Consider the following 22,796-nt stretch of genomic DNA (forward strand, 5'->3'; position numbering starts at 1 on the left):
AAAGTCACACAGGTTGATTTCAACGATTACCTTGAAGAGAAAAAGAATGTGGTTTGAGACGATTACAGGGTAATCTCTATAAACCTGTAAATCATTGTTACTCCATCAAGAAATGAAATGAAGCAGTAGCTGTATCACACAAGTGACCAGCAAGAAGAGAGGAGCTAAATGAGTCGTCACTGTTTCATTTAATATTTCGTCCTCAGTGGTCCGTTACCAAGTGACTCTAGGAAAAATCTGCTGGACCCTTGGTGTCTGATTTCTGTTAAACTCTTAGAAAACAGCTTCAAATAAAACCAAAAAGTCAAGGTATTGAAATCTTATCAGCTTCAAACAAACCGGCTTTAGTTTAAATCAGAAAAACTGCCTAAGCTTCACTCATCCGCTACTCAAGTGTGATTATTATTGACTCTAAAAGGTAGATGTTAAGGACGCGAGTATGTAGTTATTGAACATGATGTGTATTTACTTTATATTAAAAGGTAACGTGTGTAGTTATTAAATTAGCTCTGTCTGTCCCTCGCAGTCCTGGCTGACTTGGGGTCAGCCGTCTTCTTCAGTACTTACTACTATTACTACTAGGAAGAACAAGGCCCGCCGCTGACCGACCTGGGACCAGCCCCGCGATGCCTTTGCAGAGCCCGCCTACGGGGAGGTTAACTGACTAGCTTCCACCTCCGGTGTCGCGTCGGCGCCATATTTGTACCCGATAAAACCCCCAAATAGCAGTTTTTAAAACCCCTCCCGGCGACTGGGCACGCACCAGAACTGAGTTTACGGCAAAAGACGCATCGTAGCGGAGTTTTACGACAGCAGAAGGTAAAGATTTATTTAATTAAAGTCTGTGTCTACATGTGGACAGGCTAACGGCTAAGCATTAGCATTAGCTAGTAAACACTAGTGTCAAGGCACATACAAAGGAGATCGCGCTTCCGGTTTGGAATTTTACTATAGCTCACATGCACAGAAAACAATATGTACAAATGTTCCTGTTCACGTTTGTTCTGCTAAACGTAGACCTTATTGATGATCTGCTAATTTAATCTGCATCTGGTGCGCCTGCTACTGCAGTGACTTTGCAGTTCTCTGTAGCTTGGTGTCAAGCATGAAGTAAATAAATTGATGATTTATATTGTCCAACAGTAAAAACGATTGACTGAAACGGTCTCCCATCGCTCTTATTGTGAAGGTTTACCCACAACATCCGGGCAAATACTTGCCGCCTCTCGCCAACTTGCTGCAGTAAACAAGGCCGGAGGAGCTTCAGGCGCCTAATGTCCGCGCTTTGTTCTGGCTGAACCGAAGTCTGTTCGGTACCGAGCTGTTGCCACTGCAGGGAGATACCAGCGCACAAGCCCCACACGCGCTCGCGTTGGCGGCGTGGAGCCGAGCTAACTTGCTAACATTAGCAGCGGAGAGCCCCGGCTGGCTCTTAATAACACCCTGGACACGGTAAGTCGCCGCTCCGCCGTCTTCCGTGGGGACAAAGCATTACATTTAATCGCCTCTAAGTATTACACACTAATAAAATAACTAAGTGAAGCTGGAAAGGTCCCCGCACAGCTGTTCGGCGGCACCGCCGCCTGAAGCAGCTGTTTCACCGGATGTGGAAGTAGTTTTTTCTCCGTGAGTAAAATAGGAAATTTCTATCTGACTTCCCCCGGAAAACCGACAACTTAATATCAAACGATTTCCTGTCGCTGCTGCAGTAAATGTTTCGGTGCGGGACGTTTTTACCGGGGCCCTACTGGTAGTATTGAGCACCGTGAGGGCTCTCCGGGGGTACGTGGCACATGGCGGACTCTTTTCTGCCATGAAGGCGCGTAAAATGGCTCCTGTGCTGCTCGTCCTTCTCTGCCGTTTCGCAATCACTAGTCCCGATTCCATTATCGGACAAGCCTTTCGTTGACTCGGGCTTAGTTTGGTCTTGTCTCCCGTAACGGCTTTGTTACTTCTGGATACAGACACCCTTTAAACTTTAATCGTTTAAAAGTTTACATTTATATCAAACTTCCAAAAAGCTAAATCTTTTATATTCAGTCACAAGTTGAAATCGCTTAATCTACTCAGTTTACACTGTTACACACAGCTAGAACTATAGACAAGTGTAATGTGCTGTTTATTAGTTTGATTAACAGTGTAAAAACATTTATGTAAATGTCAGAAAATTCTTTTACTGTGCATCCCCCCCTCCACAGGACATACACTCCAAGACATAAATAATAAAAAAAATATTATTACTTCCTATGTGCATGTTTTTGCATCTTCTGTCACTTATGATGCTATAAACACACATTTGATGGGAACATGTCTCTAAGATGTCATTGGTCGACCTGGGGAAGCGTCTCCTGGATGCAGCTCGTAAAGGTCAGGACGATGAGGTCAGGAACCTGATGGCCAATGGAGCCCCCTTCACCACAGACTGGGTGAGAAGCCATGTTCACGCTGACGTTACTCTGCTAGTTTGTACTGGACTGGACATGTTACAAGCACTCACTCTGTAATATGAGTTGACCTGCCTCATTGGCTCAGTCTGATTTAACCTTCAGTCTGATTTAACCTTCATCAACAGCTAATAAAGTGACCACTGAGACTATGTGTGACCAATGTTGTCATACCTGTCTGTGTATCCTGTAGTTGGGGACATCCCCCCTCCACCTGGCAGCTCAGCACGGCCATTACTCCACCGCTGACGTCCTGCTAAGAGCCGGCGTCAGCAGAGATGCTCGCACCAAAGTGGACAGAACTCCACTGCACATGGCTGCCGCTGAGGGGCACACAGTCATTGTGGAGCTGCTGGTCCGGGTATGAACTGGTCTGGGTTTAAACTGTGTAGTCTGCATGTCAAACATTTCAACAGTTTTGTAAAACCTATTTTACTCATGCATCATAAGGTCCAGATGCTAATGTTTATTACAGACAATATTTCCTACAATTTCAGACGTGGAACAGCAATGTCCTTTGTGTGAAACCTACATCGTTGATCTATGAACAGATCTATGAGACGAACCTACAGTAAAACCACACTACTCATACTTTAAAGCCTAATTAGAGTTGTGTATAATCTTTTAGAGTGGTGCAGACATCAATGCTAAAGATATGCTGAAGATGACAGCTCTGCATTGGGCAGCACAGCACGGACACCACAGCGTGGCTGAGACCCTCATCAAGCATGGAGCTGATGTGCACGCGCTCAGTAAGTTCGATAAGACGCCGTTTGACATCGCCGCCGACACCCAGAACACTGAGCTGATGCTGCTGTTGCAGGTGAGACAACGTTTGAGAATTCTGTTTGCACTTCCTAGTGAAGTCTGAGTTGAAGTGAAAAGGTCAACTACCAGATTCTTTCTGTTTTTAATGTGGTTCTAATATAAAAACACAAACTCTCTTTTATCAACTGAATATTTAAATGGTAGGAACATTCAAATGCTTTGAAGGAAGTTGTTAATAATGTTAATGAAACTGATTAGTCCTGAAATGTTTGACCTTGTTTTAGACATTTTCAATCTGTAGTACTCTGACTTACTTGGTTTTCTTTGGTAGAATGAAAACTTTCTGTTTTATTGAGTTAAACAGTTTATTTTTGGTGTGTGTGTGTGTGTGTGTGTGTGTGTGTGTGTGTGTGTGTGTGTGTGTGTGTGTGTGTGTGTGTGTGTGTGTGTGTGTGTGTGTGTGTGTGTGTGTTCTCATGTAGGAGGGCATGCAGAACCAGGTGAATATGAACCAGGTGAACATGAACCAGGTGAGTATGAACGTAGAGACCAGCACCACCACCACCAACAACCAGCCACAGTTCATTATCCAGGGAATTCCTGCAATACAGGGGGGGGTGGTCAACCTGGCAGAGCTGCTCAACAAGGCCAATGCAGGTATGGGGACTCACACAGTGACACACACCGTAACACACAAGTTTATTGGTATTGTTTATTGGTAAACAAGTGATCTTGTATACTGTGCAGGAGATTCAGAGGAAGCGATGGCGGCCAGCGCTCTAGACTCTAACATCCAGCATGCTGCTGTTGTTAATGAGGCAGGTCAGAGGGTCATCACCATAGTAACGGACCAGCATGGTAACTTGCAGACCACAGGAGGGATGGCACAGCCGTTCTTTGTCACCATGCAACACGGACAACAGAGTAAGACACAACCTGCACGCCTACTCATGCGTGCTGGTGGGTTCTGTACTGACTGTGTGTGTTTTCAGTGCTGGCGGTGCCAGCCAACACAGTGACAGAGGAGGTGGTGACGGAGGAGCCTCAGCCTCAACCATCCAGAAAGAGGAAGCTGGAGGTGACAAACAACCACGGTGACGCAGGAGAGACGGTGAGTGGAGGCTTCACCTATAATGATGAGTAGTATCACTGTGGGGTTCTGAGTGAGTATGAATCACAACATTGTGTCGACATACAGGATTAAGCAGTAGAAAATGGATGGACGGACAGTACAAACCTGCTCATCACTGATATAAGACACAGCACATTATCAGCTGTGAGCCTATACAAAATGTGTCTGTAAACATTCATTCTGGTTGTCTCCAACTCAAGAGACGCATGATGATGAGAATAATTTACATTTAAAACAACAAAGGATGGTGAACTGAGGTAATGATGACTCTCTCCTACAGGAGTTGTTGCAAAGGCAGCTGCAGGAGGCCAACAGAAAGGCGCAGGAGTACCGGCAGCAGCTGCTACGTAAGGAGCAAGAGGCCGAGGAGTACCGCATCAAGCTGGAGGCCATGGCTCAGAGTCAGGCTAACAGCGCTGCCGCTGCTACGACTTCCAACACCTCTACCAATGCCGCAGCCAGCCCTGAGGAGGTGGTGGGAGGGGAGGACGAGGAGGAGGTTGCTGCAGGTGTGGTGGAGGAGGAGGGAGAGATGGTTGTCCTGCAGGAGGGAGGCATCATCATGGAGGGAGAGGAGGGTCAGGTGACACTGGTGGAGACGGGGGGCGAGGCAACTGAGGTTAGCTCCTAACAGGAAGGAGGATAATGGGGAAGAGTGACATGAGAAGTTAAAGTGTGCACCATTTTGATTCTGCAGATGATTTGCTGCAAAAGTGGGATGAAACAAAATGATTCCCCAAAAACCAACTAAGTGGATTTCAGATATGCGTCCTTTAGAAAAATGGCTGCCCTTAAAGCGGAAGGAGGAAAGACGTAAACAGACTAAACAAACAACAGTGGGTGTCAGTGAAGCCCGTTTAGAATCGTTAATAGAGGAGCAACACGAAGGGCAGCACTAAGAGAAGCTGGACTCATGGAAAATCTAGAAGGTTAGTCATGCAACATTTTGAATACCTGATTGTTTTAATACCGACTCTTCAGTGAGGAAAGAAAAATGGCTTTCCAAAATTGCAAAGCCGACCTTGAAAGAGCAACTGGTGTGTTAAAACGAACTTTGCGGTGCATTGCAGTAATGTACCACTCTGAGACCCTGAAAGATTGCTGACAGGAATGAGGCAAAGATAGAACAATATAAAGACAGACTGCACCATTTGGAATCCTTTTAAAAGTGGTAACAGCTGTACAGAGAGGGAAACTGAGAAAACTAAAAAAATTATGAAAAGATTTCAATTGGGACACTTTCAGTTCCAGATTTGTCTTAATTGAACACCTGCTTGCGTAGGATACAAAATGGCAGCAGCTATCAGGAATGATACTGGATGAATGAATTGAAGAGCTGCAGAAGGAATAGGAACCATTGTGCTTCCCTGTGCTGTGTAGACCAAATACAAGTACCTACAAATAGGAACAGCTGGTTTATGTAGAATAAGTAATGCTGACACAGCAGAAACCTAGAGTTTTAGTTTCCCCTAACGATCTTATTTTGAATGCAGATGTTTTTCCAATGGAAGCTGTTCATATCCCATTTATTCCTGTTAGTAGATTTAACGTTTCGCAGCTGGCACCATTGTGTTCTCCGACTTGGAGATGTGAAAAGAAAAACTATTCTTTACAATTTCCTTTTGGACACTACATCAACTCACTCTGAAGCTTCTGTTTTTGTTTTATATACTTTTTGTTTTCGAACGTTACATCATTTGTAACAATGGCTCATTGTGATTTTTTTTGTTTCTCAAATACCAAACATTGCCAGTTGCCTCAGTGCTTAGGCCGTTGTCTTTAACATACAGTTCTGCTTCTATCAGTAACAAATTTAGAAAAACTGGCCTTTGTTCTAAAACTGCTTTCAGAGATTCACAGAAGAGCTGGACCTAAACTAGACCCATCATGTAAGCATGTATTTCTCTTAGTAATTATGATAATTGTTTTTTTTTAAACCAGGCTTTGTTTCCCAGGCAGCTTTACACCTGCGGAGTCAGACTGAGTCTTGTTTTATGAACGTAGACTATGTACAAACTCTGACTCTCTGAAGTGCTGTTGTATCAGGTCATTGTCCACTACACGTTTACCCATAAGGCACCGTTGGCCAGAATAATGGGACTGATCCTCTGCATTGTCTTTAAATAATATATGCTGAGTTTGCGAATCAGTCCAAACCCCAATTTCGTCATCAACCAGGAGTCATGACACAACTTTCCAATAATGGCAGAGAAAATTCTTAACCCTCACTTTTCAGGAATTCAACTGTTTTGTCTCTTATCAGCTGTATTTTAAATGGCAATGTGTTCCGTTGTAACGTAATGGTAACATTTGTACAACAAACTACGTGTTTTCCACATTCTATAATGTATTCTTCAGCGTGAAGCGGCTGAAGTGAAACCTGCGCTGGTTCTCTCTCTCTGGCCAGGGTGGCCTTGTGAACGTCCTGTACCCTCTCCGCAGTCTGTTGTGCCCTTCTTTCCTTCTCATGTCGGTGGTTCCACGTCATTTGATTTGAGTGCGATAGTTATTTTTATAAGCTCAGCAAAGCCAACCTTTTTCTATGTACATATAAAGTTGTATTTTTTTAACAGTGCTTAAATGCTTCTACATGATGATGACTGGCTGACTGCATTGGTAACCTGAAATATAAACACTTGTTTTTCTGATTAAAGACCTCGGCTGTATCATGTGTCATTAATATATAATGTGTATTTTGTGCCCACCCACGTTTGTTGTGTGATCATATGCTGATGTCATCTGTTCAGTTCAGCTGTCGGTAAATGATGTGGCGACCTCCGTTAGGTTGTCCGTCACTGCATACACAAACACGCCACCCTGTGCGGAAGATCTTCACGTGGGGTTTCTACCTTCCACTGCAGAAACCTAGGGTTACATTTCTCCAAAGGTGAAACACCGAAACGGCCATTTGTGGATCTGGTGCTTGTTTAACACACTTTAAAGAAACTCTGAACCGAAGTTCAGAAGAACAACCCGATGGCGTTTGACTATTTGGGTTATTGGACTCTAATCGGCGACAAGTAACTACATTTCCCGTGAGACTTTGCCGGGTGCCAGTGGCTTTTGGGACATTCCCGCCCAGATTGTGGATTATGAGTGAGCGTTTATGGACGCCCCCGACGCCTAATCACAGACGACGGAGGGACACGCGGCCAACCCTGAGCGGAGGGGGCGGGGCCGAGCGGAGGGGGCAGGCGGGAGGTATCATGGAGGATCAGTAGGCAAACTGTAGCCAGTAGAGAAGAGCAGCGGCCGCTCTGATCCCGGGACTTTGGCAAGTGTTTAGCGAGATTTGAACCACACGCGGTACAATTCATTATGGACATGAAAAAGAGGATCAGCCTGGAGCTCCGGAACAGGAACCCGGCCCAGGTGAGCGTTTCTGGTCTATAATATCGCTGTAATTAGCCTGAAATCGAGGGATGTAGCCCACTGGCCGCTCCGCTCCTCACTGCGCGTATCGGCCACCGATTTCACTCTGGACAAGTTTTATTCCTGACGTCCGTCCCGTCAAACGTATTCACGACCCCCAAAAGGTTCGCTGAGCTACCGCTCGCATCACGGCGGAGAACCGCGCTCACGGTGGATGTGGAAGTATCTTACGGCTCGGTCCGTCCGCCCCTCCACCCCCTCCTACCGGGTGGGAGGCTCAGTTTGTGCCCTCCAAGAACCGACACCATTTCACTTACGGGTCCATTCCCGGTTCTGGCTCCAACAGCTTTACTATGTCCAATCCAACAAACACGTCCACGAGTTCGTAGTAACCCAAAGAGCCACCACCGGATTCGAGGTTACTGGTGTGATTGGCGGTTGAATAAAACGAAGCCAGTGGTGGTCGAACCGGGTTAATGCCGGAGCTCTTGCGGGCTAGACCCCTGTAAACGCTGCGTGTCGGCCTCAACAACAACGACGACTGTGCGGCTCCGTTCAGCGGACATCTTAAGTCGCCAGCGGATTAAACTTCGACGGACACAAGGCGCATTCCGACATTTTATCGAACCGGGCCCCATCAAGTGGCTCCAGAATCCCAGTCCGGGGTCTTTCGTCAGTGCTTTGTGCTCGGTAGCGGCCGCGGGGCGCGTTCGGTTCGGGCCCAGACATCTTGAGAATGGAGCCGGAGCAGTAACGCGTTACCGGCTTAGAGGCTTATCGAGGTTACACCGTTAACGTGTGGACGTAACGACGGCGTTACACGGTAACGTCGTAACTGTGTAAATGCTCAGCGTTTGTCACTAGAAAACTGTGTTGGAGCGAACCAAAATGGCGCCAACATTATAGGACGACGACTCAAAGTAAAAGCAGTCCGGTCCCGGTTCGTTACGGGTCTACTCCCCGATACAGTAGGTGATCAACACGCATGTATTAACTGGGTTCTCTCTGTGCTGGTTCTGAACCGGTGTAACGTGAATGCATTACGTAACGACTAGGTCACTGGTTTCACTGACCCGGGACAGGTCCGGAGTCCGGAACCAGCCTCATTAGTGATATTAGACGTGCTTTAGTTTATAGTTTATAGAAATGTCTCGTCAAGAACGTTTGGATCCGATGAACCGAACTCCAGCTGATCATTAGCTGCTGCAGCTCTGCTTTAATTAATGTGACTCATGTTTACAATAACTGATGAGGGTCAGACAGAGAAGTCGGACCGGTGTCGTATTCTGAAGTGGAGGAAGCCGGCAGATGGTCTGTAGAGGCTCAGAGGAGGCACACACACACACACACACACACTCTCTCACACACACACACACACACACACACACACACTCTGTGCCTGTAGATTATAGTGGTTTAACCCTCAGTGGACAGACACTGAGGTGCTGGAGTCCAGTCATGGCTGTTGTCCTGCAGACCCAAGCTGTTATACAAGAGCCAGAGCCAAAGGGAAATAAAGGAGCCACCGGCCTGAAGCGTGAGAGCGCCCTCCCCTCGTATCTCTTCCATGGCGCTAGAGCTCTCTCTCGAACCCTCTGCCTGTCTTCATCTCTATCCTCATCTTTACTGCGTGTGTTATAGCTGGAGTGCTGTTGATCATCACACCAACATGTTGATTACCGTGTAACACACACTGACGCGACACCTGTATGGATCTGCAGATAGCAGAGCTTGTGGTGGATAACAGCCGCTCTACAGACGGGGAGGTGGAGGGTCTGACGGACGACTTCACGGACCTCGAGTTCCTCAGTCTGGTCAACGTGGGTTTGAACTCTCTGGCTAAACTGCCCTCGCTGCCCAAATTACGCAAGGTAACACACAGTCAGTTCGTCCATGTATAGAGGTGTGAGTATATTCATAGGAACATGCTCGGAACCGTCTGTAGTTTGTTTGGACCCTGTGGGTCTCAGGGCTCCACTGCTCAACTACTCTGTGTGTCCTCAGTTGGAACTGAGCGACAACAACCTGTCTGGTTCTCTGGACACTCTGGCAGAGAAATGTCCCAACCTGACCTACCTCAACCTGAGCGGGAACAAGATCAAAGACCTGAGCACGGTGGAGGCGCTGGTCAGAACACACACACACACACACACACAGTTCTTGTGTCCCGGTCCAGTTTGTAGTCGCTAACCTTTGGTTTTCTGCCACAGCAAAATCTGAAGAACCTGCAGAGTCTGGACCTATTCAACTGTGAGATCACGTCTCTGGAGGACTACAGGGAGAGCGTGTTCGAGTTGCTGCCTCAGATCACCTACCTGGATGGGTTTGACCAGGAGGACAACGAGGCACCGGACTCGGAGGCTGAGGACGAAGGTGGGGTTGCTTCGGTTTCTGACAAGACAAGCTGATTTCACGGGTCCGAGTCTTAACATGGAATGTGTTCACAGACGAAGACGGGGAGGACGGTGCGGGACAGCCAGGTGATTATGATGAGGATGATGACGAAGAGGAAGATGAGGACGGTTCCGAGGGAGGAGAGGTGGGGCTGAGCTTTCAGGTGAACCGAGCCGATCAGGTGGGCAACTCAGGCTTAAGCCTGCAGGTCGACCCAAAGCAGGCTCAGACGTGGGCCCTCAGCCAGGCAGGGACCAGCGTCAGCACAACATGCTAATCAGAACCTAAACAAACTACAATAAATGTATCGGTGTCAGAACGTCAGGCTGGGGAGGTCGAAGCATAACTCTGTCCCAGCAGAGCCGACACCAGTTGATCAAGTATCTGTGTCATGGAGTTCAACAACGGGCCGTAACCAGAGACGCGGTCCAATACGTGCAGCTTGGTTCTGACGCGGTTCTTCCCTGCCTGAGCAGACGTCCTGGGTTGACCTCAGGTGTGACCTCAGGTGTGACCTCAGGTGTGACCTTGGGTGTGACTGTGTTTATGACCAGGTTAAGCACCAACATGGCCGCCTCTGACACAGACCGTGTCCAGAACCTGGTCAGGGTCTGAGCTACTCAGAGTTTCTCTGTGGTTAAACGTGAAAATTGCACTTTAATTTCAAATGAAGGATCAGAATAAATGTTTAGACATAAGGAGAGCGTATTTAATGTGAATCTTCTCTTTTACAGAAGAGACGCTTTGAGCAGGAAAACTTGAGTCCCATGTTTGATGTTCGGTCAGAGTCGGTCTGGTGGGGTCAGCCTGGTCGCCGTGACGTACATGTGATGGTGTGTTAGTGATGATCTTATTTAATTGGATTTTAAGCTGTTTTTTTTGTCAGGAAGAGGAGGAGGAGGAAGATTATGCGGAGGAGGAGGAGGAAGGTGAGTGAGGGCTGTAAACGTCATAGTTCAGGTCCAAATGGATCATGTGCAAGTTGATCATCATGGCCTCTGTTCCATGTGAAGATCTGAGACCAGATGGAACCAAGTCTGTGAGTTTTTAATTGCTGCAGATCCACTTTGTGTCTCTGCAGAGGACCAGGTTCAGGGACAGAAGAGGAAGCGAGACGAGGATGATGAAGGCGAGGAAGATGAGGACGATGAAGACGACTAGTCTTCGGGCCTACTGTCATGTGTGTGTTGTCCTGTCCTGTTTCTGTCCATCTCAGCCCATCTCTGGACCCGACCTCTGCCAGACTTCAACCACTGCACCTACAACAGGGACAGCAGCAACAGGAACAGTGACCCGATGGTTCCTTTCAGTCTGTGATAGAAAATCTGTTCTTTATTTTAGATAATATATAAGATTTTATCAGAACTTTACCTGGTGGGCACACCTGAAGACGCCACGCCTCCCTTTAAACCTGGTTCTGGATCACAGATCATCCGTCTCCTCTCCACAACCTCGGCCCCTGTTTGGCAGCTGTAAGGAACCAAGAAGACCCGAACAGAAACCTGTTTTTTACAGTACCAGGGCCTGGACACGTTTTCTGCTCGGAGACCTTCACCGGTCCAGAACTCAAGACCCAGTCTGACACACAGTCCACTTGCAACACTTGATGGTCTTAGGTTCTGCTTCTTATTGATCCCTGCACCTGTTTTAATAAATGAGCTTTTAACACAACTTAATTTAAATGTGAGTCCACTTTGACCTTGACTGTGATTGGACCCTGTGCAGCTTAAATTCTTGTATTCTGGACTGGGTTTGATTCGTTTCCAAGAGCAGGAACTGTTCTGATCAGAGATTCTCAGGAGAAGTCTTCAAATGATCTTTCTTTGTCTCTGAGCTTTAGTCCAGACACACACCCACATTAAATCTGCGTTCAGAACCAGGATCCAGGTCTTTCTGCGGCCGTGTCGGTCTGTGGCCCCCTTCCGGATCTCAGTGTGTCAACCACCCAATCAGGGACGTCACGTTTGTGTGTTGAACTCTTCGGGATCCCCGTCACAGACCTGCTGCAGCTCAGGTCCGCATCACAATCTTATTTACGATATTCCCAGTGTGTGTTTGATTTTTTTCAGGGGTTCTCCAGGAGAGATTAATAGGCGGGTGGAATTCTTAGTTCCAATGTTTCTTGTTTTGGCGTTTTTGTCTGCTGATGTTTTTAGTTTGATGTAAAGCTGAGCAATTTGTCCTTATACTTCCGGTCCCCTCGTAATGTCCCGATCAGCTCCGAGGCTTCAGGCTGCTAGTGTGTTCAGGTGCCCCTCAACAAGTCAGGTCAGAACCTCACAGTGTTCTCCATGTGTCTTTATTCAGATTACTTTAGAAACTAGAAACTAGATTTTAACTACGCAATTTATGAATTCAGTGCATCAGTAAATCAAATATTCCTTTGAAAAGTTTTATTATCACGTCTGCTTGCTTAACAGGATCAGGTTTAACTGAAATGAAATAAGAGACTGGGTCTGTGACATAATGGCTCACCTTGAACGCACCATGCAGCTTGTCTTCCAGCGTTTACCTGTGTAAGGGGCGGAGTCTGAAGCTGGTCACACCTGTGCTGCATCACCATCCTTCACACTAAACATTTTCCTTTCTGCTGCTGCATCACACACCCAAGCAAGTGGGAATAAATGGATTAATTTGGAAGCAGTTTAAGCATTTAAAATCTTAATTTGTGTTGAATATTGGATTAATCCACGTATTTCTCAGTTTCCTTCATTTATGTCCAGTTTATTCTGGTTTGATGAAGCAGCCAGGTTCGATTCAGCTTCGACTTTTCTATAAGCTGTGTTTCTCTCGCTTGCTCGTAAAAACAACACATCCACTCATAAAGGTTTAGTTGAAGTGTTGTGCTGTTTTTAAGAGTGTAAAGGTCAAAGGTTATTTGTCTGACCTGGGACGCTTCAAAGGCAATACTGTAAATAGACTCTGCTTCAGGTTTTTATTTTGTACTGACCAGTCATTTTACTCATCTTTTTTCTGCAGTGAGGTGACGTTATCCCATTTTTGACCTTTGACCCTGGCTCACTCCCCTGTCAGCTGTTAGTTTCCCCTCCTTCATTGTGTTTGTGGGAACTGTTTGATTTTTTTGTGTGTTGTATCTGAAACTTTACTGGGAGTTTTCAATAAAAGCCCTAAAAGGAAACGGAGATGTATCATTTTGATGAGCTGGGTCATGCCGGGTCACAGGTTGATCACAGAATTAAATGTATGTATGTAAAACCTAAGATATTTGAACTGAAACCCAGCTCATGGACGGTCTGATTCTGGAAACTGAGCAAACACACTGTGGATCAGTTCAAATCACTTCATGTTTTAATCCAACTATTGATTGATTTAAAATGTGCTCGTAACCCTTGACTTTTTCAGTTAACGTTTTTACAGTTTTCTGAAGATATCAGCTGGTGACGACCCAGTGAGAAGCCCTGGACCGGGAGCGGTTCAGCCTTCACCTGTGGGGGGCGCTGTTGTGTTTCTGCTGTGGCAGCTCCTTTGTTTACACTCAGCTGTAATGTTTTACTAGGTTTCCTACAAACGTCAGGTCTCACTTTAGGGAACACGGCTGTCATTCAGACATTTTCCTCCAGATTTGAGTTCATTCTACCTTCATTCAGTCTGAGCGAAGGAGTGTGTGAACTGATTCCTATAAAACAGGAAAGCAGACAGGGATTCAGGATGTAGCTCTCTGACCTCTGACCCCCCCCTCTCATTCTGTTTAAATACATAAAACCTGTGAGTTGTGCATTAATGGATTTGACAACAGGAACCCTGCTGGGTTTCATCCCCCCCCTCGAAGCTTCCTGTCTGCCCACAGACCCAAGACTGTGATTGGTCCAGGCTGATCAGCACTGCAGCCTCCATCCAACCTGCCTCAGCTGGACCCTAGGATGAACCACTCACTCAGGTTCAGTGTAACACATTTTGCCCTCTGATCTTTAACTTGGATTTTTTCATTGTCGATATAACAACTGAATGAATTAATTCTCAAACAACCTGCTGCTATATTAATGTGTGGAATATTTACTCACATGAAAACTTGAAATTTACTTTTCATCAGACCTTTTTATGGCGTGTGGGTGATTCTAGAGGAGGAAAGGCAGTAGGACGACTGAGAAGGAACGAGACAAACGAATGCGTAAATGATGAGCAGCATAAACGAGGTCGAGGCTTTGAACAGACGCTGCAGGGCTCTGAGTCACGATGAGCCTCCACCATCCCCCACCTCAACCTCATAATCCTGCTGCTCCGAGAACAAACTGTAACACTGACCCGGTACGCGCTGGGCCTCTGCCGGCGTGAATAAAACATGCACGCCCCCAGGAGCAGCCCCCTCTGCAGAGAGGAACAGAAGCATCAGCCGGGTGAATGAGCATCATGACACAGGGAGAAAGAGGCTGTGAATAATTTAATGTCATGTGGACACGAATCCGCCTCTGCTATTTTCATCTTGGTAAATAACCCAGCTGCATATTACGGCTGCAGAAGCTAATGGTTCTAATTCTCTAATTCAGCCCTGGGCTGACCCCAACATCCTGAGCCGACCTCTGGGCCCTGGTGTCGACCTTTAAGCCCTGAGTGCCGGCCTCTAGGCCCGAGTTGGCCTCTGGGCCTAGGTGCCGGCCTCTGGGCCCTGAGAGGTCTCAAATGTTGTTTCTAAACACAACTGGAGGTTCATCTGGTTCTAAAGAGAACCAGCTCAAAACAGCTAATCTTAGATGAAGCTGTTCACAAAATTTTGGCAGAGGGAAAGACTTTGATGGTTCTGTGCCTTTAGTGTCCACATGTGAAGTCTGTCCTCGACTGTCTGGTTGTAAAGTTGTTAAAAGATCCAGTTCCAGGTAGTGGACCTCTGTCTGAGCTATGTGGAACCATATGACCCGTTGTTCTTTTAAGATGCTTTTTTAGCTGCGTGCATAAAGCAGCAGATTAGTCATGAGGAAATGCTCACACATGCATAAATGATCAGCGTGTTGGTGTGTGTTGCTTAAGTGGAGCTGGGTAATGGACCGGTGCCGTCTGTCCTGCCCTACATCTGCTCCTCTCATCATTACAGCTCACTGGGCTGTGGCCCAATCAGGAAGCTGTGTCTGCAGCTCACGTGAAACAATGTCAACGTTTGATTTCTACACATTTGCATTGAAGCACCAGAGCCTAAACCGCATGACTTCAAAGGCTCGACACACGTCAAGCTGAGGATTATTTGATCAGTTTGATTGATTAGTTAATCAGATCCTGTAACAAGCAGCAGTGAAAAAGTTTAATCTGTGAACACACACATCACCAGAACCAACCTCAGCTCATAAAGCTTACAAATATTTTTCATTTTCATTAACAGTGGCTCATCTTTTTTTGTCACCAGGTAAAAAGATCCAACAATCACAAACACAAGAAACGATCGCCCATTGAGTCGAGTCCAGCTGCTACCAGCTAACAGCAGATGAGCTCCGACCGGTGAACATCCAGTGGTTTCCCACGATGCCTTTCTATATTGTCAAACATTGTTCAAAAAAGTCATCAACACAAGAAAACAAACTGGAAACGAGCTTTACATCTGGACAAAGTAAGACTATAGAATGAAGCAAAGCAAATTCATTTTCAGCCACAGTACAAGTCTCTAAAAGTGTTGGTGTCGCGTCATCACTAATGTACAAATAGAAACAAGTATTAGAGAATGAACCATGAACCTGATTCACCTGCTGAAACCGACACAGTTGCCACGGTTTCATTAGCTAAACGCAGCGGTGGCTCTTTACAGGTCGATGAGTCATTTGCTACATTTTCACATGTTTGGGCTCCTCACTTTCTCATTGCATATTGGCAAAATTGCCGAAGCAGGCAGGAAAACAAAATATTGCACAGGTGACACATCAACAGCTTCAACAAACATAAATCCTGTTCAACAGCAGGAAATGGCATCATTATTGCTTCTTGTCAGTTCATGCTGAAGATCATTAAACTCCCTGATTTGAGTTGAGACAAAACTACGGCTACGCAAGTCTGAATGTACTTTACTAAGCACCAAAGCAGGAAGCTGTGAATGTTTAAAGCTCACGTGGTCTCGGAAACACAGTGCTCTTATTTTGAAAACCTGGTAGAAACAAAAATGTCTTTTTTAAAGTGTCCTGTATAAACGGTTGGAGCAAAATTGTCTGACATCACTGAGAAGCTTTGGCTTCACCTCCGCTTAGAGAGGACAAACATGCAAGAACGAAGTGCCTCCTTGAAAAATGCATAAACCCTGTCACAAAGACAGGGCAGCAGAAGTGACTGGAGCCAGTGTAGTGCATGGGAGGATTGAACTGAACCTCCTGGAAAAAACAGATGCTGGTTTCTAAATAATCTCGTCCCATCGTCCATTAGAAATATGCGGAATCAAGAACTGCCCAAATCCAAACATGCTGAAAAATGTGTCTAAAGGAGTCAGGGCGTCTTCTGAAAACGTCAGGGGATCTCCTGCAGAAGATGCGAGTGGGGGGGGGGGTCCTAAAGGAGTCAGGGTGTCTTGTGAAGGAAACAGGGTGTCTCCTGAAGAGGGCATTAGGCAGGGAGTCTCCCAAAGGAGTCAGAGTGTCTCCTAAAGGAGTTAGGGCGTCTTTTAAAATAGTCAGGGCGTCTTTTGAAAAAGTCAGGTCGTCTCCTAAAGGAGTCAGGGCGTCTCCAAAAGGAGTCAGGGCGTCTTCTGAAAACGTCAGGTCGTCTCCTAAAGGAGTCAGGCTGTCTTGTGAAGGAATCAGGGTGTCTCCTGAAGAGGGCATTAGGCAGGGAGACTCCCAAAGGAGTCAGGGCGTCTTTTAAAAAAGTCAGGGCGTCTTTTGAAAAAGTAGAGCGTCTTTTGAAAAAGTCAGGGTGTCTCCAAAAGGAGTCAGGTCGTCTCCTAAAGGAGTCAGGTCGTCTCCTAAAGGAGTCAGGGCGTTTCCTAAAGGAGTCAGGGTGTCTTCTGAAAAAGTAGGGCATTTTCAGAAAAAGTCAGGGTGTCTCCTAAAGAAATTAGGGCATCTCCTGAAGCAGTCAGGGCGTCTCCGACTCATCGTCTTCGAGCGACGTGGGCGTTGCGGGCGTGTCGTCTTCTTCTGTTGCAGAGGTTGCCACAGGCAACCCCGCTGCTGACGGCGTCATCTTCTCATATGTTCTTCTGCGCTGTCGCCGCAGAGTCTGGCTCTGCAGCTCCTTCACCTCCTGCAACACCTCCTGCGCCTCCTTCCACGATGACACGGCCTCCTCCAACAGGCGCTCGGCCTCGGCGCGTCGTCTCTCCACCTCCTCCTCGTCCTGCGCTGATGGGCCGGGGGGTGAGGCTGACCGGTGTTTGTCTGAATGGAGGGACGGGGAGAAGCTGGGGGAGATCTTCAGGCTCGGCGCAGGTGAGTCTCCACTGCTGCCCAGCTGAGGAGAGTCCACTTCACTGCCCTGTGTTGAATCCGATCCATTAACCTGAGACGACTCAGACGCCCTCTGAGCAGCAGAGTCATCCATTTGGAGTTTGAGGCAAGGGACCGTGTCAGAGCCCTTGAACTGAGTGGAGTCCGGGCCGGCCACACCAGCTGGACCTTTGTTTCCTCTGGAGCGGGGAGAGTCCGTTCCTTTGGAGCGAGTCTTTTTGTTTTTGCACCGAGGAGAGTCTCTTGCCTTGGGACGAGGAGAGTCTTTGCCTCTGATACGAGGAGAGTCGCTGCTCCTGCTCCTCGGAGACCCTGACGACCTGCTGTGAGGAGACAAACACCCTTATGACACATGCCTGGACGATGTTCTGAGCCAAAGCCCAGCGCCGATGATGATCTTATGAACCACCTTGAGCAAGTTAAATGTTGGTGCATGTGGGGACCAACCTGGACTGAGGAGAATCTGAGCCTCGAAGGTGGTGGAGTCGAGGGGAGTCGATGCCTTTGAGGTATGGTGAGCCACCTCCTCGTTCCCGCTCGGCTTTGGCCTTCTGCAGCTCCTGAAGCCATACAACACATCATTTGTTCCAACTTGTTTTTCTGTGGGTGTCAGCTAATGGACGGCCTGGTGGGTGAAGTACCTGCAGCCTCATCTCCTCCAGCAGCTCCTGAGCTCTCTGCATCCTCTGAGCGATTAGGCTCTGGAGCTGGCCGACAGGCTGGGCCCCGCTGCTTGCCTCCTCCTCTGTTGGACACCGACGAAGAGCAGAACGCAGCTCAGAACGAATCATTGCTGGTCTGAGAAGAAAACAAAAGGTTAGAGGTTAAATGTCAGGGTCACATGTGGGTTGTGGCTTCCTACCGCCTGAGCCACTGCTCCTGTACCTGGAGGAGAGGACCTCGTCCATGGAGGCGCAGCGGCTGCGGCCCTGCATGCTGACCCTCTTCCCCGGCTGTGGCGTTCTGGACTGCGCCTGCAGGAAGTTACACATTAATCTGGTCTGGGTTAAAGCACAGCAACCACCACTTTGACATTCTAGTTATCCTAGAGTACAAATTTACAGTCTGGGAACCACAAGACGATGGTAGTACAACAGAGACGAATGAAAGAGGAAGAAGGTTTTTTGATCTTGACCCACTATGAATAAAAGTTTCACTTGGTGACTTGAGCAGTAAGTGTCCGGCCAACGGGGGCCAGAGCGGGGCTAGAAGGCCACCCACCTGCCCCTGCTGTGTCTTGTGGACCTTGGAGACCTCCAGATGGGAATACTTTCCCCAGGAGCGTTCACTGCCTCTGGGCAGACTGCTGGTTTTGGCTTTGGGCTCCTTGTAGGTCACCCTAAGTTTGGACACATCGGTGCCAGCCCTCTGGCGGCTGCCGACGACGGCCCCCTGCCCAAAACCTCCTCCCATTAGGTCCACCCGGAAGCTGTTCTCCCAGGATTCATCGTAGTCCTCCTCAGCGACGAGGTCGAGAGTCAGCATGCCGTGGGAGGACGACGCCTGAGGAATGAAACATCATGAGTCACTGTAAAGTTCCTATGCAATAAAAATGCAGCAGAGATATCAAAGGAAGACAGAACCACGGTCATAAGGTGTCCTCTGGTCGGCAGCCGGCGGCCATGAGGGATCTTTGCTCTGTCCCTGGTGGGATGAACCAGCGCGTTGTCCTCCTCAATCGTCACCTGGATGACAAAAACATTCTTATTTTAACAAGAAGATTCTCAGTCAGCATGAGTAAACGGAGCTACCAGCGTCAGTAACCTCGTCCAGGACTCTGTTCTTGGCTTTGACGATGGCTACGTTGAGCGCGTTGACCCATGATTCCTTCTCCTCAGGACTCACTGCCAGAAACACAAGGTTTGGAACCTGCAGGTACACAAAACCTGTGTTTAGAGGCCTGTTCTGGACCTGAGAACCTTTCACGATGCTCGTCATGTATGTGAGAACTGATCTGAGGCCTGTTAGTTCAGCAGGAACAGTACAAGCATTGACAAATGCCTGAATAATACAGTTTATCATATTATCAGATCCAGAATCACCGATCATCATTTCAACTTTACTGACTCTGGACTCTGCAGGGATTTACTAATGGGATTCTCCAGATTAAACTCAAACACAGCTGGGCCAGTGACTGCACTCAAGCCAGAGAGGGCGGGTGTAGAGCAGCGCTCCACCAATCCGGACACAGATGTGAGAGGACATCCACCACTGACGTGGCTCAATCAGGAGGCAAAGTAATCTCTGAGCACGAAGTCGACATGAGAGGATAATGAAGGAGAAACAGGAGGAAGGTCTGAGCTGCTGACTCACAGTGTTTCCTGGCTGCCTGCAGCGCAGCACGGTGAAGCGGCTGTGGTTCTTCTTGCTGCGACTCTTCGCCTTCCTCAGCTCCTCCGATCGCTCGTATTCAGCCAAATCGAACACTTCCTGTGCTTTACGCTCGTCCTTCACCTGAAACAGAAACAAACCACGATCTTTACATCTAAACAGACAAACTATGTGACTGAGTGTAAGGATGGACTTGGAAGAAGCTGGTCCAGTGTGTCCCGACCTGAACACTGCTGTAACGGTTCTGTATGGTTGACCAGTGAATTCCACTCCAAGGGCCCTTAAAGGGTTCTGTGGGAAGATTCTAGTAGTGAGAGTTTTGGCATTGTGAGGGAGGTTCTAAAGGCCCATCCGTCCAGCTGGACTGAGAAAGAGGAAAACCGACCTGGAGCAGCTCCAGGTTCCTGAAGCAGACACAGTATCTGCTGAGACCCGTTGATGTGAGTGAAGTCTAAATGATGCACGGCTTCGTCTCGCTGCATCGACCGACTCTGAATTTGGATCCATGTTTCATTCATCGCAGACATTTTTACTTCCTTCAACTTTAATACACAGCGAAACTGCAGCTCAGGCAGAAAACTGCACTTTACTGCAGTTATGACGTGTGAAACGTTTGTTCTGTGAGGACATGAATTGGTATCACATGCTTTGGACCTGGTCATGAAGAGCAGGAGGAACATTTCTTGAGCAGCTGGTATGAGTTCTGGATCGATTCTGTTAAGCTGCAGACGGCTGCAGCAGACTAGGCCGGTTCCTGACTGTGAAAACAAATCAGGACTTGTCTCCCACCGGCTCGGTTAATTAAAGCCAAACACTGAGCTCATTCACTGAGTGGCTCACTCATCCTTATCTGATTTGTTGTCTCAGGCCCCGGTTCTGAAGGAATCCTCAACACAGCACAGCACTCGGTTATGCCAAAAAAATCCATCATATGGTTCTGCATCATTCTAGCGTAGAAATAATATTATGTGAAGAAATAAAATGTTGGTCTAAAGTCTCTGACTGAACCCAGTTTGTGGCTCTGCAGGTTTAAAATATCTGACTGGACCCAGTTTGTGGCTCTGCGTGTCTAAAGTCTCTGACTGGACACGGTTTTTGGCTTTGCGGCTCTGAAGTCTCTGACTGGACCCAGTTTGTGGCTCTGCATGTCTGAAGTCTCTGACTGGACCCAGTTTGTGGCTCTGCGGGTCTAAAGTCTCTGACTGGACCCAGTTTGTGGCTCTGCGGGTCTGAAGTCTCTGACTGGACCCAGTTTGTGGCTCTGCGGGTCTGAAGTCTCTGACTGGACCCAGTTTGTGGCTTTGCGGGTCTGAAGTCTCTGACTGGACCCAGTTTGTGGCTCTGCGGGTCTAAAGTCTCTGACTGGACCCGGCTGATGGCTCTGCATGTCTAAAGTCTCTGACTGGACCCGGTTTGTGGCTCTGCGGGTCTAACAACTCTCCGCTGAGATATAAATAACGGGTCTGACTCAGCTCAGTTCTCTTAGATAACAGTTATATAATGTATGAGTGCAGAGTCAGTGTGAACACTTGGCGCTGCAGAATCCAAACGGACCTGCTGCAAACTATGTCTCACAAACACACCAAAACCAAAGTACCAGAAGAGTCTGGACTTGGCTGGAGCCTCACCTCCTTGTCAGAGATGTAGAGGTGGTCTCCTCTGAGGATCACGTATCGGTTCCTCCACAGCTCTCTGAAGATCCCTCGACCACAGAACTTCCTGATCCAGCCCACCTTCTCTGGCTGTTGGGCTGCCTGCTGAGCCAAGTCTGGAACACCCTGTAAAACACAAGCAGCAGGGCTCAGAGCGGAACCAGCAATCAGTTTAGGGCTTTTGGGTTTTAAGCTTTTAGACACACAAAGCAATATCTGGTCCAATCAGAACCTGAACATGCAAATACTGGAGGTACTGTTTCTTAGTACTTTACATTGCTGTGATGTTGTGTCCAGGTGGTTAGAGATGAACTTGGACCTGTTAGAAACACTGCAGACTGGTTTTGATTCAGATCCTCCACAGACTCTGAAGGATGTGTAGTTTTAACAGAATCTCTTGGTTGAGATAGATAATGGTACCAAAGCTCCATCAATCAGGTATTGGTCCCAAAGCATGCATAAAGCAGCTACAGAAAATACCGAGCAGGAGATAGAACCCAATAAAAGCATCTGACCCAGTCAGTAAAGAGTGATTCTTGAGCCGAACCTAAGGAGCTGAGTTGACTCCCTGAACAATGAGCCCAAACCCCCTACAGCTGTTGAATGAATCAATGAAAGAATGAATGAATGGGTGAAAGGGGCGCGTTCGCGGACCCATCACCCGTACATCAAATCCAGCCAATGGACAGAACCGTGACCGGACCGCGTCTCCTACCCGTCTGTTTTGGTTGCTTTTCTTCATCCTCCCCCCTCTCGGCGCGCCCACACCGACGGACTGGTCGTTCTACCCGGCCCGACGGGAGCTGCGGTCCGGCCCCCTCTCTAGTTCTGTGCCCCCTGGGTTCTGGTGTCGATGTCAGTGTGAGTCCGGTTCTTCCTCAGCTCCGCGTCTGTTGTCTGAGCCGAGGCTGCATCCTCCCGGTGTGAGCGCGCCTGAGTGTGCGGAGGCAGATGCTCCCCCTCCACACTCCCGGGTGCGCGCTCGGGCACGCGAACGCGCATGGTAGCCTACATTCTATAAACGGAACTCCACAGCGACACAAACAGACTAAACGTGGAAACGTTTAGCCCTCGGATCCGAAACGTTTCATAGTTCTGGGAGTGTTTTTGTCACTATTCATGAGTGTCAGACAGGTTAAAACTGTGGTTTTGTGTGGTAAAACAACCCTAACTCAGTTTTGTTTTTGTGGAATTTTATTGTCCAGCAAGAATTTCATTAAAATCAAGTTAGAGGTGATGCACATTTGAATGTTCTGAAACACCTGTAGACCATGAACCTACTTGGTTTCACAGCAGCTTAGAGGTTAGAGGGTAACAGTAACTCATGAGG

The 22,796-nt window shown here is 47.7% G+C and overlaps 3 protein-coding genes across 11 annotated transcripts; 2 read left to right on the forward strand and 1 right to left on the reverse strand.

Annotated features, from left to right (window-relative positions):
- The first annotated feature begins 97 nt into the window (after nt 1-97).
- On the forward strand, nt 98-7,010 carry gabpb2a (GA binding protein transcription factor subunit beta 2a). 2 transcript variants are annotated; one of them, XM_029166193.3, is made up of 10 exons: nt 98-819; nt 1,190-1,452; nt 2,319-2,426; nt 2,638-2,805; nt 3,073-3,267; nt 3,695-3,742; nt 3,824-3,869; nt 3,960-4,136; nt 4,205-4,323; nt 4,625-7,010. In XM_029166193.3, exons 3-10 carry the CDS (start codon nt 2,319-2,321, stop codon nt 4,973-4,975), a joined length of 1,212 nt encoding a protein of 403 aa, XP_029022026.1. In that variant the 5' UTR covers nt 98-819; nt 1,190-1,452; the 3' UTR covers nt 4,976-7,010. The 2 variants fall into 2 exon arrangements, with proteins under 2 accessions (XP_029022026.1, XP_029022025.1); XM_029166192.3 differs by having other exon boundaries at nt 3,695-3,869.
- Nucleotides 7,011-7,521: 511 nt separating this feature from the next.
- On the forward strand, nt 7,522-13,249 carry anp32e (acidic (leucine-rich) nuclear phosphoprotein 32 family, member E). Of its 6 annotated transcripts, none has more exons than XM_029166195.3 (7): nt 7,522-7,716; nt 9,438-9,587; nt 9,721-9,843; nt 9,927-10,089; nt 10,164-10,291; nt 10,997-11,039; nt 11,192-13,249. In XM_029166195.3, exons 1-7 carry the CDS (start codon nt 7,663-7,665, stop codon nt 11,269-11,271), a joined length of 741 nt encoding a protein of 246 aa, XP_029022028.1. In that variant the 5' UTR covers nt 7,522-7,662; the 3' UTR covers nt 11,272-13,249. The 6 variants fall into 6 exon arrangements, with proteins under 6 accessions (XP_029022028.1, XP_040928924.1, XP_029022029.1 ...); XM_041072990.1 differs by having other exon boundaries at nt 7,523-7,716; nt 10,164-10,255; XM_029166196.1 differs by having other exon boundaries at nt 7,648-7,716; nt 11,009-11,039.
- Nucleotides 13,250-15,347: 2,098 nt separating this feature from the next.
- On the reverse strand, nt 15,348-22,718 carry plekho1a (pleckstrin homology domain containing, family O member 1a). 3 transcript variants are annotated; one of them, XM_029166578.3, is made up of 10 exons: nt 22,182-22,718; nt 21,443-21,592; nt 19,797-19,937; nt 19,248-19,352; nt 19,070-19,168; nt 18,705-18,986; nt 18,369-18,457; nt 18,125-18,281; nt 17,931-18,043; nt 15,348-17,806 (listed from the first exon to the last, which is right to left on the reverse strand). In XM_029166578.3, exons 1-10 carry the CDS (start codon nt 22,206-22,208, stop codon nt 17,113-17,115), a joined length of 1,857 nt encoding a protein of 618 aa, XP_029022411.1. In that variant the 5' UTR covers nt 22,209-22,718; the 3' UTR covers nt 15,348-17,112. The 3 variants fall into 3 exon arrangements, with proteins under 3 accessions (XP_029022411.1, XP_029022412.1, XP_029022410.1); XM_029166579.3 differs by having other exon boundaries at nt 15,348-17,803; nt 19,067-19,168; XM_029166577.3 differs by having other exon boundaries at nt 19,067-19,168.
- Between the last annotated feature and the right edge of the window lie 78 nt (nt 22,719-22,796).

This window comes from Betta splendens, chromosome 11 (genome assembly GCF_900634795.4).
Source record: "Betta splendens chromosome 11, fBetSpl5.4, whole genome shotgun sequence".
Classification (NCBI taxonomy): Eukaryota; Metazoa; Chordata; class Actinopteri; order Anabantiformes; family Osphronemidae; genus Betta; species Betta splendens.